Source organism: Bombyx mori, chromosome 24 (assembly GCF_030269925.1).
Source record: "Bombyx mori chromosome 24, ASM3026992v2".
Classification (NCBI taxonomy): Eukaryota; Metazoa; Arthropoda; class Insecta; order Lepidoptera; family Bombycidae; genus Bombyx; species Bombyx mori.
Genome location: NC_085130.1, coordinates 7,314,026 through 7,329,381, shown reverse-complemented (window position 1 = coordinate 7,329,381; position 15,356 = coordinate 7,314,026). Strand labels below are relative to the sequence as shown.

The following is a 15,356-nucleotide window of genomic DNA, read 5'->3' as shown; positions in this document are numbered from 1 at the left end:
AGCTTTGATTTAAACAAACGAAAAGGCTCTGGTGTTTTATTTCAAATTGTTGTATTTCAAGCATTCCATTTAATATCTTTCAAGGATGGTTTTGTTGTAGCACAATTTTTTCTTTTGGCCCTACCTTCTAATCTAACAACATCGGGACAGAAAAATGCAGACAATGCATCTAAAAACAAAAACAAACATGGCCCTTCAGATTGAAAACATAACTATGCTTTGGGGACTAATCCTCGATCTTTATGAGAGCAACTATAGAGCTGTTAGACAAGTCAAAAATCATTATCTATGATGCGGTTACTCCAATAAACATGGATGCCAACGTCCAGCACTCATGAGGTCGAAATAACATCAATTCTTCTCAAACAGGAGCGTAAGATTACTTCATGGCAAAAATAGACTAGATGTATCAACACGTGCTCACAATATGCTACACCTCAATTTTATTCAATTTCAATGATAAATTCTTTTTATTCTTGAATATCTATTAATAGAATTATCTTTTAGAGAAGTGAACCATTCATGAAAACAAACCCAACTACATAATAATCAAACAAATTCAAAAATTCTTTAGAAAGTATTCAGATCAGATCTGAATGAAAATCGTTTATGGAAAACAAAGTGAAAAATCCTTCCAATGGGTATTGAAACAAAGGAACCGATGGCGTGTAACAACCATTATGAGAGGTATTTCCTTTTTGAGTGTTTCCATGAGCTCTGCTACTAAATGCAAAGCGATTTATTGTGTGGTGCAAAAAGTGTACTATAGGACCATTAAGGTACAATAGTCTTTTTTGTTTTATACATGGACATTTTAGTACGATAAGTGGGCGATTAGTTTTCTACAACAGTTTTTTTCCCCTACCTATGCTGATAGCCTTGAGAGGCTATTTCAGCTTCACCCTAACTGTAGGTGAGTTCCCGGAGCTCAAGCCGGAAGTGTTGCTAGCACTGGCCCTAGCAAGAGCAGTGCTTGGCAGAATCTACAACCGGATCGGAAACGCGACCCACTGAAAAGATCCGGCGAGAAACTCAGTGGGCTGTGTCTATGGGTAACAAAAGGTAGTTCATACAACTAAAACCGGCATTCGGTCATTACAAGTTAAAAGACAGAATAAAACATACAAAGTTGTGCATTTTCTTACTTATTTGAAGATGGTCAAAAATAAACACCTGTACTATATTGGATTTTGGATTTGTAGAGTGAATTAAGTAATACTTTACAGAATACCACACAAGATTCGTAAAAAAAAATTAAGACTAATGATTACCTATTAGTATGGGATTAATATTTGTATATTGTATTTTGGGACGGACAAAGAACTTGTCGTACGATACAAAGTCAAAATAGAGCGTGATAATTGAACAAACCCGCCAAAGCTTAATGTTTAAGCCCGATAACAAAGAATGCACGTGCATCGCTAACAATGGATTTAGTGTTTGGACGAAACAGAACCATAATCTAGTTAGGAAAATGACTAACTGAACCTATGGATCTAATGGTTTTGTTTGATTTCGGTATAGTCGAGTTATGGATAGGCATATTATGTTGTTGTTACAAGAACGTTTTTTTTTTTAGGATTGAAGGATTACTCTTGGCCTGGAGGCCTTTCCAGTTTTACCAAAACAGGTGGGCGAGCAAAGGCTCAGCCAGGATGGGTGGGATTTGCTAACAGCTGCACGAGCGCCTCCGAAGGAGGCCTAACAACTAAAGAGCAGCTGCTTCGCGAATGAATCTACTACCGGATAGGAATCGCGACCCGCTGAGAAGATCCGGTGAGAAACTCAGCGAGCTAATTCATGGAGTACGGTTACCAGGGTCTCTAAGCCTGCTCCTAGTGTTAAAACTGAAGGCGTCTAATGCAAAGGTTAGGGGGCGTCGACGGTGACTGGCTCTTGTGTGATCAGGATATGAGCTCACGGAATATAAGCCTACAGACGTCACACGTTAAGGCGTAAGGTCAAAGTTTCAATTTTACTCTATAACAAATTTGCCTATCTTTTAAACCGGAATACATGCCCGTTTCGCAACATGAAATAGCCAGTATTGTGTTACCCACTCATGCGGGCTTATTATAAGCTCTAGTATAATGTCTTGAGGGGCATTATCTGAATCGAAGAACCAGGAAAATAAATTGGATATGTACCAAATCTAGAAGTGAAAAGCTATTTGGTTTAAGCGAGATTTCGCTTAATACGCGACACTTATTCTTGTAATTAAAGGTGCGTTTTATTTGGTATTAGCATCATTAGTTCGATGTTTTTGATTGAACTACAATTAAGTTTACCCCATTCAAATAAATGAAGAAGTTTTTTTGTCATAATATTTTTTCCAAATTTTTTTTTATTGCCTTTGTAGGCAGACGAGCTTACGGCCCACCTGATGGTAAGTGGTTACCGTCGCCCATGGACTTCATCAATGCCAGGAGCAGAGCCAAGCCGCTGCCTACAAAGACTTGGACTTTCAATGCCTTATCTGTAAAGTTCCCAAAATGTCACTAAAACGAAATAGCCTTTCACTTCTCAAATTATCATTTCTATTACGAATTGTGGAAGTTCAGCATCTAAAAACACTTAGTCTTATCTCGAAGCTATATTTGTAAAGACCCTCACCTTAAACCACAAGAGTAGTTTTAAAAATAATAACCAATTGAAGTTAATACGTTCGACTTAGGCCTGAGAGTAAGTCAAGGCGAGATTTAACTAGGTCTAGGAGCAATTTGGCAATGTTCTTTAATGGCGTGCTTTTCACATTACAAAAAAGTTGTTTCCACACATAATCACGGGGCTGTCCGCCGCGATTGAAGCACAGACAACGACGCCTTCGAAATTGAATCGTAGAACCACATTGTGCGAGCGCTTACATACTTTTCGCAATGATCGAAGGCGGCCTTGGAACGCTTCAAGCCTGGTAGTACGTGAAAAAACATTACGATTGTTATTAAAATTTCGTAATATTAGTTATCCATTCGCGTTTGACGATTATTTTTACGATTTCTCTAATCGAATACCTAAGAGTTAGGTCTCAGGAACCAACAACCAATTCTGATTAGTAACAGTCAACTTAAGATACGGTGGCCTAATGTGGATTTATTTTGTTTAAAACTGACCATTGAAAGTCATGCCACTGAGTTTCTCGTCAGATCTTGTCAGTGGGTCGCGTTTCCGATCCGGTAGTAGATTCTGCGAAGCACTGCTCTTGGTAGGACCAGTGTTAGCAATACTCCCGGTTTGAGCACCTACTAGTTCGGTGAATCTAGAATAACCCCTCGAGGCTACTAGAATAGGTGGGGGGAAAAAAATGAAAGTCAAGAATCCTAAGGAATCGAAGAGAGCTACATTGAATTGAACCTAAAGCGGGTTAGTAAAGCCCATATTTTAGAACAACTTTGGTAACAAAGCTACTTACTCTGATAGCTAAATTTTGGAATAAAACGAACGCAAATCCCAATGCAGAAATCCCGTGTAAGGAACGGTCTGCTTTTTTTTTTTTTTTTATTGCCTTTGTAGGCAGACGAGCGTACGGCCCACCTGATGATAAGTGGTTACCGTCGCCCATGGACTTCAGCAATGCCAGGAGCAGAGCCAAGCCACTGCCTATCGCTTAATACTCTCCACAAGCCTCTTTTAAAGAAGGACATGTCATAGCGCTCGGGAAACACCGTGGAGGGGAGCTCATTCCATAGCCGGATGGTACGTGGCAGAAAAGACCTCTGGAAACGCACTGTCGATGCCCGCAGTGGCTCCAGGTAGTATGGATGAACTCTACTCCGGTGGCGGGCGGTGCGATGGTAAAAACGAGACGTTGGTATCATCTCGAACAATTCCTCAGAGCACTCCCCATGTAAACGTACAGTGGAAACAGAATAAACATGGAGAGAGGCCGCAGCCATAATCAAAGATTAACTGGAACTTTATTATAGGAACGAAAATCTGTGAAATTACTATCGGATTAACAAAATGGAACAAAAAAAATTGGAAAGCAGAAACAACACATACAAAGATATATGAGATGATAATAGAACCCAAAGAATCTTAAACAGCTGCCGGTGTTCGTGGGCTTATGCCTGTTTGGGACATAAACAAGTCAAATTTCAATGTAAAGTACCATGTTTTTTTTATTGCTTAGATGAGTGGACGAGCTCACCGCCCACCTGGTGTTAAGTGGTTACTGGAGCCCATAGACATCTACAACGTAAATGCGCCACCCACCTTGAGATATAAATTCTAAGGTCTCAAGTATAGTTACAACGGCTGCCCCACCCTTCAAACCGAAATACATTACTGCTTCACCGCAGAAATAGGCAGGGTGGTGTGTACCTACCCGCGCGGACTCACAAGACGTCCTACCACCAGTAGAAGGTGTTGATACAAAACGGTTGAAAAACTGGTTCACTCGTCTGCACTCATAGAACCTTATAAAACTTTCACATTATTCAATACTACAACGATTGTTTGTTTGATTTTCAATTTAAACCGATATAAACTTGCGTAATGAAAACGCGTTGAGTTTGCATTATGAACCTTATCGGCTTTTATAATTAGAGCCAACCGTATTGCTAATGGAGCCTTTGAACGCGAGTCTTGAAAATTTCGATAGGGTTGTTTCCGTTTTATTTTGAAACCAATGTTTGTTGAACGAATGGATTTTGAGGAATGTAGATTTTGGTCGAATTTAAAGAATTTTAATTGACTTGTTGTAGTACAATGCCATTCGGACGCATTTTCAATATTTAATCTCTTCAATAAGGTAATTTCAGTGCGTGCCTTACCGATAAAACATATGAACAAAGGAATTTATTGTGAAAATTTGTTAGATTAGAAGCGAGTAATGTTTTGCAATTTTGTTAAAGCAGGCCTATGTCGCAAATACACAAATGAAAAGTCATTTTACGTTGTTACGCCTCTTAAAAGGTTTCACTTATAAGCAAGTTTAGTTTTGTAAAGTTTCATAAGAAGAACAAGTTATTTCTTGCCGGAATCTTACTTTAAATGAAACCAACATAATACAAACGTATTTCGCAAGATGTTTGTGATCCTTTTTGGTCCGATATTTGAATCTTGTAATAGACATTATCAAGGAGGCCACAAACACCAGCGTCCCGGGTGCCATTAAGCAGGCCGAATGCAGGCAGCATTGGAGGAAGCTGGTGCAAAAACTGGACCAAGGTGGTCACGACCCTCAGCAATGAGGAAACGACAGAGAAGAAGAAGAATAGACTAATTAATAAACTGGTCCGAGATTTGGAATTTTTCGACATCCAGTAAGACGTATATTTAAGATTAGAAGGTATACTGTAAACGTGTCTAATAAACGATCCAGAGTAAGCATTTAGTTTTTGTGCAGTGATTAAAATTGAAAATCCTCTAAACACATTTTTACTTTTCGTCTCCACCTTATCCCACTAGGTGGGGTGGGCACAGCGAATTTTTTTATTCCATTCTCTTCTATCAGCCATCATCTCAACACTAACTCCCCTCTCTCTCTCTCTCTCTCTCTCATATCGTCATTTACACACTCCATCCATGTCTTCTTCGGTCGACCTCTTCCCCCTCTGCCTTGCACTACCATTACTATACATCTTCTAGTCGCATGCATCTTCTCTCTACGCATCTCATGTCCATACCACTCTAACCGTCCGCTCTTTAATTTGTTAATTACCGGGGCTACTTTCACACTTCCTCTGATATACTTAATATATACACATAAACACGTACTTAATATCTAAAATATTTAATATATAATACCCTAAAAGATTCTAAAACATACTGACTATAATAACAACATAGAAATGCTTTCTCGGTTTTATTATATCGGGTTCACTTTCTATCTTGAATATTTACTAGCAGAATGAAGAGAACAGAACTATTGGTTGGCCATCACATATTTAACATCTTATCTCCGAGCTCGCAACTGACAGACCTCTAAAACACATCAGTGTTTATATAAATGTAATATTATGTGAAAGTTTGTCAATTATTTGTAAATTCTAATTAAAAAATTAAAGTTTCTAATCGTATAAAAAAAAAAGCTAATAATATTAGTCAGTCAATTTCATCTAAATATGTTATTCATCCGACTGCCGAAATAGGGTAATGTCTTTCGCGCGTATGTCTTATTCTTTGGCACACTCTACAGTCCAAATCTTTTGATGAACTTAAATGCGGTGTTGTCATTAGAGTCGTATCGATTGTGGACTTGGTATATGAGTCGACTATTATCAAAGCCGGCAATCTGACTTTTGGACAATGATTGGTAAATCAGAAAAACGAATTATTGACTTTGTATTCCATTGGCAGTCACAAAACTCTTCGGAACGACATCTTAGATAAATAACAGGTTAACTATTAACCTTTATTTAATGCAGGTTTTGAACCGTATTCTTTGAAGGAGACGATTATATTCAAATCAATCTGTATTGACATATCAATAAATTTTTTTTGTCCAAATGCGCAGATTGCCACCTTTGATAATAGACGACTCATATAAGAGGATGTCTTATTTTCTCAACTCAGATTATAGCGAAATGTTTGTGATGTGGACGATTGTTGTGATAAAAAAACTTATTAACTAAAAATAAAAAGAGCTCAAAAATGTGGAATAAAATGAAATAAAAAAATCGGAACTCTTAAAAAAATACGACAGACGAAAAATACGTTTAGGTAACACACAAATATGTTTTCTTTTATGCTTTTCCTCGTCTGCAATACCATTACTAACTATTCAAGGACTATTTATCTTATAGCGTATAGATTAGAAATTTTTGTTTTTTATTTTGTATATAAGTAATTGAAAAGTTTTTTTTTTTTCATAATTTGAATCTTTATTTTGTGTTTCCTAAGTTCTGCGTTGTGCTTGAAGTAAATTCCTTGAAACATTCGAATGAAAACTTTGAAACATTCATTTTTTTTAAATGTTTTTTACCTCATAACCTTTGACTGGGTGAGTCGATTTTGATGATTCGTTTTTATTAGAAAGCTGACGCTTCCCGTGTGGTCCCATTTTAATTTAGTTCAAATTAGTCATATAATGGTATCCATGAGAATGCCATATAAGGCCTAAATTCGCATTAAGTACGTGCGCGACTAATAGATGAATAACTCAATATCACGCCAAGCGATTTCGATGATTATTGTTTTTTTAGAGTATATTAATATGTTTTGGAATATCTTTTTTTTTTCTATTTGAAGTCGGTTTTTGTTAAAGCACGTCTATTTACAATTATTATATTATGTACCATAAAAATGTGATTCTGAGCATAACGAGCATAGATTTGAAACCATTAGGTATAATAATATATTATATTAATCTTCCATTGTTTCTTATAACACAATCAATAAAATATTTCCTTAGTTTTGTTATTGCTTCCTTATAATAAAATATCATTATGAATGAAATAGTTAAAATAAGATTTTATTGCGATAGAATCGTTTTATAGGCGCATTTTAATTTAATTGTTCAATAATATATGTTCACACGGTTACGTGCAATCTGTACACCGAACGCTACATAGAATCGAAGTAACGTTTTCAGAAAAATCACCGATTTAAACTATAATAATATTCGCCAAATGACCGAACATCGACCGTAATCACTGACGCTACAAGGTTTAAATTCATTTTATTTATAACATTTTTGGTTTTATTTAATTATTATGGAGATCTTGATTATGAAGATATTGAAAACAGGCGAGACTAAAAATAACTAGGTGAGCTCACGTGGCTCAAACATGACGACGTTGCTAACACGAACCCTAGCAATAGTCGTGCTTCGCAAAATCTACCACTGGATCGGAACGCGACCCACTGAGAAGATCCGGCAAGAAACTCAGTGGGCTGTGTCTATGGGTTAATTTACTCGCCGAGCCCTTCGTCGCAAGCAAAGGGTTCGACGAGAACGTTGACGTTGAGGGCTTACAATAACAGAATAGGGCACACCGGTAATTGCGCAAAATTTACAAAATTTTGAGGTTTCATTAATCATAGCCCGCGGTTTTTCCTTCATCGTGAATATCCTTCATGTGATCACATGTTAAGTGCTTACGGCCTTAGAAAAAACGGTACCTAATTACTAGATTTGAATACCGGCATTATAGAATCGGTCGATAAGAGTACACGGTCACATCCATTACGCCACGGCGACTATTTATATCCTCTCTACCTACTTAACGTATAGACCCCTGTTTATTCAAAGTGAGGCATTTCGAAGCGAACTTGAGAACGTCCTTAACCCCGAAGGGAACGTCCTGGTGAAGAACGATCAAGGTTAAATGTGACCTCTGACCTCTGACCCTGTGTTTCTACCCTCAAAGTGCGTTCACACGGCACTTTTGGAATATCCTTGGAAACCGAATACATTTCATAGGGCCCGAAAGGCAGGTCTTTGAACGATACCTTAATAGTATCACTACATAGTATAAAACAAAGTCGCTTTCTCTGTCCTTATGTATGCTTAAATCTTTAAAACTACGCAACTGATTTTGATGTGGTTTTTTTAATAGATAGAGTGATTGAAGAGGAAGGTTTATATGTATTATAACATCCATTAAATAGTGGACAAATCAATAACAAATTACAGTTTCCGAAGCGAAGCGAGGGCGGGTCGCTAATTAAATATAATTCATTACAAAGGCATTTGAGATTTTGGATGAGACATTTCGTCTCCGGAGATTCTCGTACCAGTCAACGAAAACACTTTAATCACACTCTAGTACTGTTAAGAAACATAAAGCTTTATTATTCTATTCTATCAGCCCACAGAGGTCCACTGTTGGACATAGGCCTCGCCAAGCCTCGCCACAAAGATCGGTCCTGTTCTGCTTGCATCCAGCGGATCCCCGCGAACCTTAATAGACCGTCGGCATCTTTAAAATATTGGGATATAGGATAATTTATACAACGAGCTGTATATTAGCTTATTTGGCACTAAAACATGTAGTACATCATCGCCAATTAGTTGATCGCTAACAATAGACGTAGGGGCTAGTGTTGTGATTTATTTAGAGAACAATATTGTTGTTACCTTTAAAAACTGTTCATTTAGATGGGCAGACTTCAGACAATAGAAATTTGTCCTGTGAATTAAACAGCTATAAGAGCGCAGAGACGAAGAGACATTCGCATCTAATGTCACAACGTAGATTTCAGTATTCATGTTGCGGTTCCAGGATTAACAACCAGAATAAAAGATAAAAATCTGTCTGTTGACCTTTTTCAGTATCTAAGCTGCTGGATCGTTCAACGTATTTCGACAAATATCTGTACCAAACCTATATTTCTAGATGTCTGACCCTTGGAGTGCGTTCACTCGGCACCGCCCACTGAGTTTCTCGTCGGATCTTTTCAGTGGGTCGCGATTCCGATCCGATGGTAGATTCTGCAAAGCACTGTTCTTGCTAGGGCTAGTGTTAGAAAATTCTCTCAGGTTGAGCCCGTGAGCTCACCTGCGCGTCCGGGCGTAGCTGGAATAGTCTCTTAGGCTACCAGCGAATAGGTAGGGGGTTTTCCCTTTCGGCACTCGCTAAGATACTTTTAGAAAGCCGGCGCACAGAATTTTTTATAGGTCTCTTAGGTATTATATTAATATACATTTAATGTTTATTTTAAGAGTAATAATGAAAATGAAAGTAACATATATTGAAGTTTTTTTTTTTATTGCTTTGATGGGTGGACGAGCTCACAGCCCACCTGGTGTTAAGTGGTTACTGAAGCCCATAGACATCCACAACGTAAATGCGCCACCCACCTTGAGATATAAGTTCTAAGGTCTCAAGTTAGTTACAACGGCTGCCCCACCCTTCAAACCGAAACGCATTACTGCTTCACGGCAGAAATAGGCAGGGTGGTGGCACCCACCCGCGCGGACTCACAAGAGGTCCTACCACCAGTAAAAAGCTATAATAAATATGTGAAATACATGTGTTTTTGGAAAGCGTATTTAGAATTAATTATTAAATTCGAATTAACCGATCAAAGTATACATTTACAAATGATTATAAATTGCCAATAAACATAAGTGCTGACTGAATGAATACATTTGCAAAACAGTAGATTCAAAAAAAACAACAAACAACATATTTACAAAAACAACTATAAGAAAAATCATTCTGATGACCTTTAAACGTACAACAATTGTGAACAAGATAAATTATTATTGTACGAATATATTTTTTTCAATATTACAAAAGTACACGAAAACTTTTCAAGAACGATTTGTGTTTTTTTTTCTTTTCTTATTCGACTATAATTATCATTGTAAAAACTTCGGTAGCAAAACAAACAGGGAAATGGACGGGAAGGCCTTGTGGCCAATTATCTAGTTGCCATCGGTGATCGTTAACTCAATTGTTATGTTATCATTGCATTATACATATATGTGGGATTGTTCAAAGTATTTACTTTGAGTATTCAATATGATAACACACGTCATAAAAAATGTTCACACTCCTAATGCCCGATCGCCATCTTAATCATCTCCCTTCCGTCTCTTTCCTCCTCATACATTCATCCCTTTCACTCTAAACGTTCCGTTTCCCACACATATGATACATATATTAATCCAAGAGACGTGGCTAAACCACTGTTTTCATTCATGAGACTTAAAGAAGGGTAAGTGATCAGAAGATCGACCATCCCTTACCATTATTGCTGCTTTCTGACAAGCACATTTGTCAACACTTAGACGTGTGTGCTTCTTCGATAAATGAGAGCTATAATGGGGGAGATGAATTACAAATATGCCACGTTATTTCGGATCTTCCCGATCCAATAACGGTGCTTTTAGGTACTCCAAGCACCGGTCATCGTTCTCGTCGAACCCGTCGCTTGCGACGAAGGCCTAGGCGAGTAAATTAACCCCACAGAGCCCACTGAGTTTCTCGTCGGATCTTCTCAGTGGGTCGCGGTTCCGATCCGGTGGTAGATTCTGCGAAGCACGACTCTTGCTAGGGTTCGTGTTAGCAACGTCGTCAAGTTTGAGCACCGTGAGCTCACCTACTAGTTAAGGTTACGCTGATATAATCTCTAGACTATCAGCTTAGGTAGAAAAAAAAAGAAGCAAATATGAGTAGGAATATGATGTAGTCGTCGTGGCCTAACGGATAAGACGTCCGGTGCATTCGTGTTGAAGCGATACACCGGTGTTCGAATCCCGCAGGCGGGTACCAATTTTTTTAAATGAAATACGTACTCAACAAATGCTCACGATTGACTTCCACGGTGAAGGAATAACATCGTGTAATAAAAATGAAACCCGCAAAATTATAATTTACGTAATTACTGGTGGTGGGACCTCTTGTGAGTCCGCGCGGGTGGGTACCACCAGCCTGCCTATTTCTGCCGTGAAGCAGTAATGCGTTTCGGTTTGAAGGGCGGGGCAGCCGTCGTTACTATACTTGAGACCTTAGAACTTGTATCTCAAGGTGGGTGGCGCATTTACGTTGTGGATGTCTATGGGCTCCAGTAACCACTTAACACCAGGTGGGCTGTGAGCTCGTCCACCCATCTAAGCAATAAAAAAAAATAAAAAAAAGTTTACGCTGATATGATCTCTAGACTATCAGCTTAGGTAGGAAAAAAAGAAGCAAATATGAGTAGGTACAAAACGAAAATGAAAACCGAATAAATATGTGGTTTCATAAAAATATAACTTACCAAGTATTAAATGAAGTTTCGCGTCCGTTTGGAAAGCGTAATGAAGCGTGACTAGGAATGGACACTCCCTTACAGCCTCCAGGACCTGTAGAATAAGAAATATGCCATTAAGATACAATTAACGAAGTTTGTGGTGAGGACTAAAGGATCGGCAGCTGCGTAGTTGTGCCCCTGGCACTACTGACGCACGTCAAGGACGGTCATTATACACCACCAGCTTTTTTTATGGCTTACATACATATGTGAACATTATGAGTGAAAATAGCTATGAATAGAAGATTAAGAGACTAGATTAAAATTACGAGACATATCGACCCCTGATAAAGAGGAAGGGTAATGGTTATTTTGTTGCCGATTCATGCTAGTAACCTCGAGAGGTTAGCTTCACCAGACGTGTAGGTAAGCTCACGGGGCTCAGCTTAGAGAATTTGCTAACACTAGCCCTAGCAAGAGCAGGGTAACTATAACACTATACTGAGGCCTTAGAACCCCTATCTCAAAGTGGGTGGCGGGGTATTTACGTTGTTAATGTCTATGGACTCCAGTAACCACTTAACACCCCGGTGAGCTGTGAGATCGTCCACCAAACTAAGCAATAAATAAAGAAATTGTTTTAATTGTATTTACGACTCGCGGAAACCGAAGAATATATTCATACTTTAACTGGGAGGTCAATCATTGGCCGGACTGTGTGTAATTCTTCTTTTTTTTGAAGTTAGTAAAGTATTTTTTATTATTTAACTATGAACATCTCATCTACTAGACTAGACTACCGGCACGTTCTATTCAAACGAAACAACATTGTTACCTGTCTCTCAGTCCTGGTGTGTTCGGCAGTCTTTAATTTCTGTACAATAGATGCTTTCTTTAAAACCTTCATTGCGTATAACTTTCCCTCGTCGATGCCGCATCTTTTTCTAACTAGGAACACTTTGCCGTAAGCTGAAACAAATAATGGACTTATCAAAATTTGTGATAAAATTTTCAAAATTTTACTAAGGATTCTTTCTCTTAAAGAGAACGTAATGACTCATGAATATATTACAGTTTTTGTAATGGATGTCGATGAATTAACGGTCTATTGGTACAAGTGGTGTTAAACAACGCAATGTGGATGACACTGCACGCATCGAAACGCCAAACACCCAACTGCCATGAACGAATTTGCGGACAAAACGGTTTTGTGCCGCTTTTGGTCTTTGGTGCGGTCTTCTTCTTCTCTGGAGGCGCCAGAGTCCGACATAACCCGATCTGTTACCCCCGCGACCGGGTATCAGTAAACGGATTCCGCAGCGTTAAAAAAAAGGTGTATCTAAATAAATACATACAATCGCAAGATATTTGACAGATGCCTGAATCTCGCTTACGACATTTTAATTTTTTTTCCTACCTAAGCTGATGATCTCGAGACACCGTCACCGGGCTAGTAGGTAAGCTCACGGGGCTCAAACCTGACGATGCTGCTAACACGAACCCTAGCAAGAATTGTACTTCGCAGAATCTACCACCGAATCGGAAAGGCGACCCACTGAGAAGATCCGGCGAGAAGCTCAGTGGGCTGTGTTTGTGGGTTAATTTACTCGCCGCAAGCGACGGGATCGACGAGAACGATGACCGGGCAAATCGTGTCTTAAGCACGTATCTATTGTGACATTCTTAACAGACTTCAAATAAGAATAAACTTAGATTAACAACAAGGGCGTCAATATAAATCGTTATTTACGTATATCTTCGATTGGGATTTATTTGTTTTCCGATTCGCACCGTGGATTACGTTGCAAGAATTAGTATGTGCATAATCACTTATTACTACTGGTGGTAGGACCTCTTGTGTGTCCGCGCGGCTAGGTACCACCACTCTGCCTATTTCTGCCGTGAAGCAGTAATGCGTTTCGGTTTGAAGGGTGGGGCAGCCGTTGTAACTATACTTGAGACCTTAGAACTTATATCTCAAGGTGGGTGGCGCATTTACGTCGTAGATGTCTATGGGCTCCAGTAACCACTTAACACCAGGTGGGCTGTGAGCTCGTCCAACCATCGGACAATACCATTGACATTGCCATTTGGTGTGTGCAGCGAACTGAGCCGCTAACACTAACCAGTTAGTTTATATAGACCAATCGAATGCAGTTCACATGTAATGGATCTTACTTCAGAGCATTTTGTTTGTAGTATCGTTCCCACAAAGTAGGCCATGTTAGTAACACGTGTTTACGTTATGTACATTGTTTATGTGTCGAAGGCGATATGTTCGTGTGGGTTTCATTACAATATACACTTCCGCCTCGAAATAATGCTCACTAATAAAATCTTAGTATTGTCGGTCGCGACTTTAAGAGCTAAAGTACCCTTTGTGGGTACTTAATCATTTGTTTCAATTTACACAAAATATCTCGGTCATTTATACCTTCGTTCGACTTGAGCCTCTTTTTTTTCCTACCTATGCTGATAGCCTTGAGAGACCATTTCAGCGTAGCCTTAACTAGTAGGTGAGCTCACGGGGCTCAAACCGAGTGTGTTGCTAACACTGGCCCTAAAATGAGCAGTGCTTCGCAGAATCTACCACCGGATCGGAAACGCGACCCACTGAGAAGATCCGACGAGAAACTCAGTACTCTTGAGTTGTTAGGCCTTTTTTGGAGGCGCTCGGGTAGCTGTTAGCAAATCCCGCCCCTTCTGGCTGAGCCCTTGCTCTCCTACCTATCCTGGTGAAACTAGAAAGGCTTCCGGGCCTCCAGTAATCCCGCAATCATAAAAATAAAGTTCCTAAATGTTTCGGTTGCTTATTAATCATTCAAGTGTTGTGAAAGCTAGCATAGGAAAATGAAACATAACGCCTTTTAAAAAAACCATTTACCAATTTACTAACACTAGAGGTCCGCAGTAGTCGAAATTCGACTATAATTAATTGGAATTGTAAGTTTGTACACTATTATGATTGTATTTTATACTTCTATAATCACTAATTTCGCCAAGACTACACTATAAAAAATATTAACAAAGACAAACAATACTTAATCTCAATTTGACAATATACGTCAAGAACAAAAGTTTGACAGTAAATAGTATTCATGCGTGTGTGCGTCAAATACATGGTACGTAGTGTGTGTAATGTTTTCTTTATTGAATTAATGTAGCTTTTATGCATTATTTAAAAAAAATATTAGCATTGTGCACTTCTTCTCTATATTCTCTATAAGTGTGGGAAATTTCATACTCCTCCGTCCGCGCAATTTTCGTAAAAAGGGATACAAAGTTTTTCACTTCACGTATTAATATATAGATAACTAGACCGTATATTACTTTTAGTGTATGTTTTGGTTATTATGTTTTGTATATCAGAGTAAGTTCAGATATAGATAAGTTGAGATATAGGCGCTATTTATTTATATATTTATTATTAGACTATTATTACTGTATTAATGTTGCTGAACACTGGTTTACGAGGTTATTATTAAATGCGACTATATTTCATGACGAGTTATGTGCGACTGACTTACACTTTGTCATAACTCGATACAGTGTAACTGCATGCAACCTTACTATTGCATTGATAGGCTAATTTCAGCCGACACATTACTACTTGGTATTACCGGTGGTAGGACCTCTTGTGAGTCCGCGCGGGTAGGTACCACCGCTCCGCCTATTTCTGCCGTGAAGCAGTAATGCGTTTCGGTTTGAAGGGTGGGCAGCCGTTGTAACTA

At 38.7% G+C, this 15,356-nt stretch overlaps 1 protein-coding gene across 2 annotated transcripts in view; it reads right to left on the bottom strand.

The window, feature by feature from the left end:
* LOC101741339 (ribosomal protein S6 kinase alpha-5) overlaps positions 1-15,356 on the bottom strand; it is a 136,446-nt gene that overhangs the window by 70,703 nt on the left and 50,387 nt on the right. For both annotated transcript variants that reach the window (XM_004923094.5, XM_004923095.5), the window contains exons 3-4: positions 12,461-12,594; positions 11,653-11,737 (exon numbers count right to left, since the gene is read on the bottom strand). In XM_004923094.5, the coding sequence (XP_004923151.1) occupies positions 11,653-11,737; positions 12,461-12,594 (219 nt within the window). The remainder of the gene's footprint in view (positions 1-11,652; positions 11,738-12,460; positions 12,595-15,356) is intronic.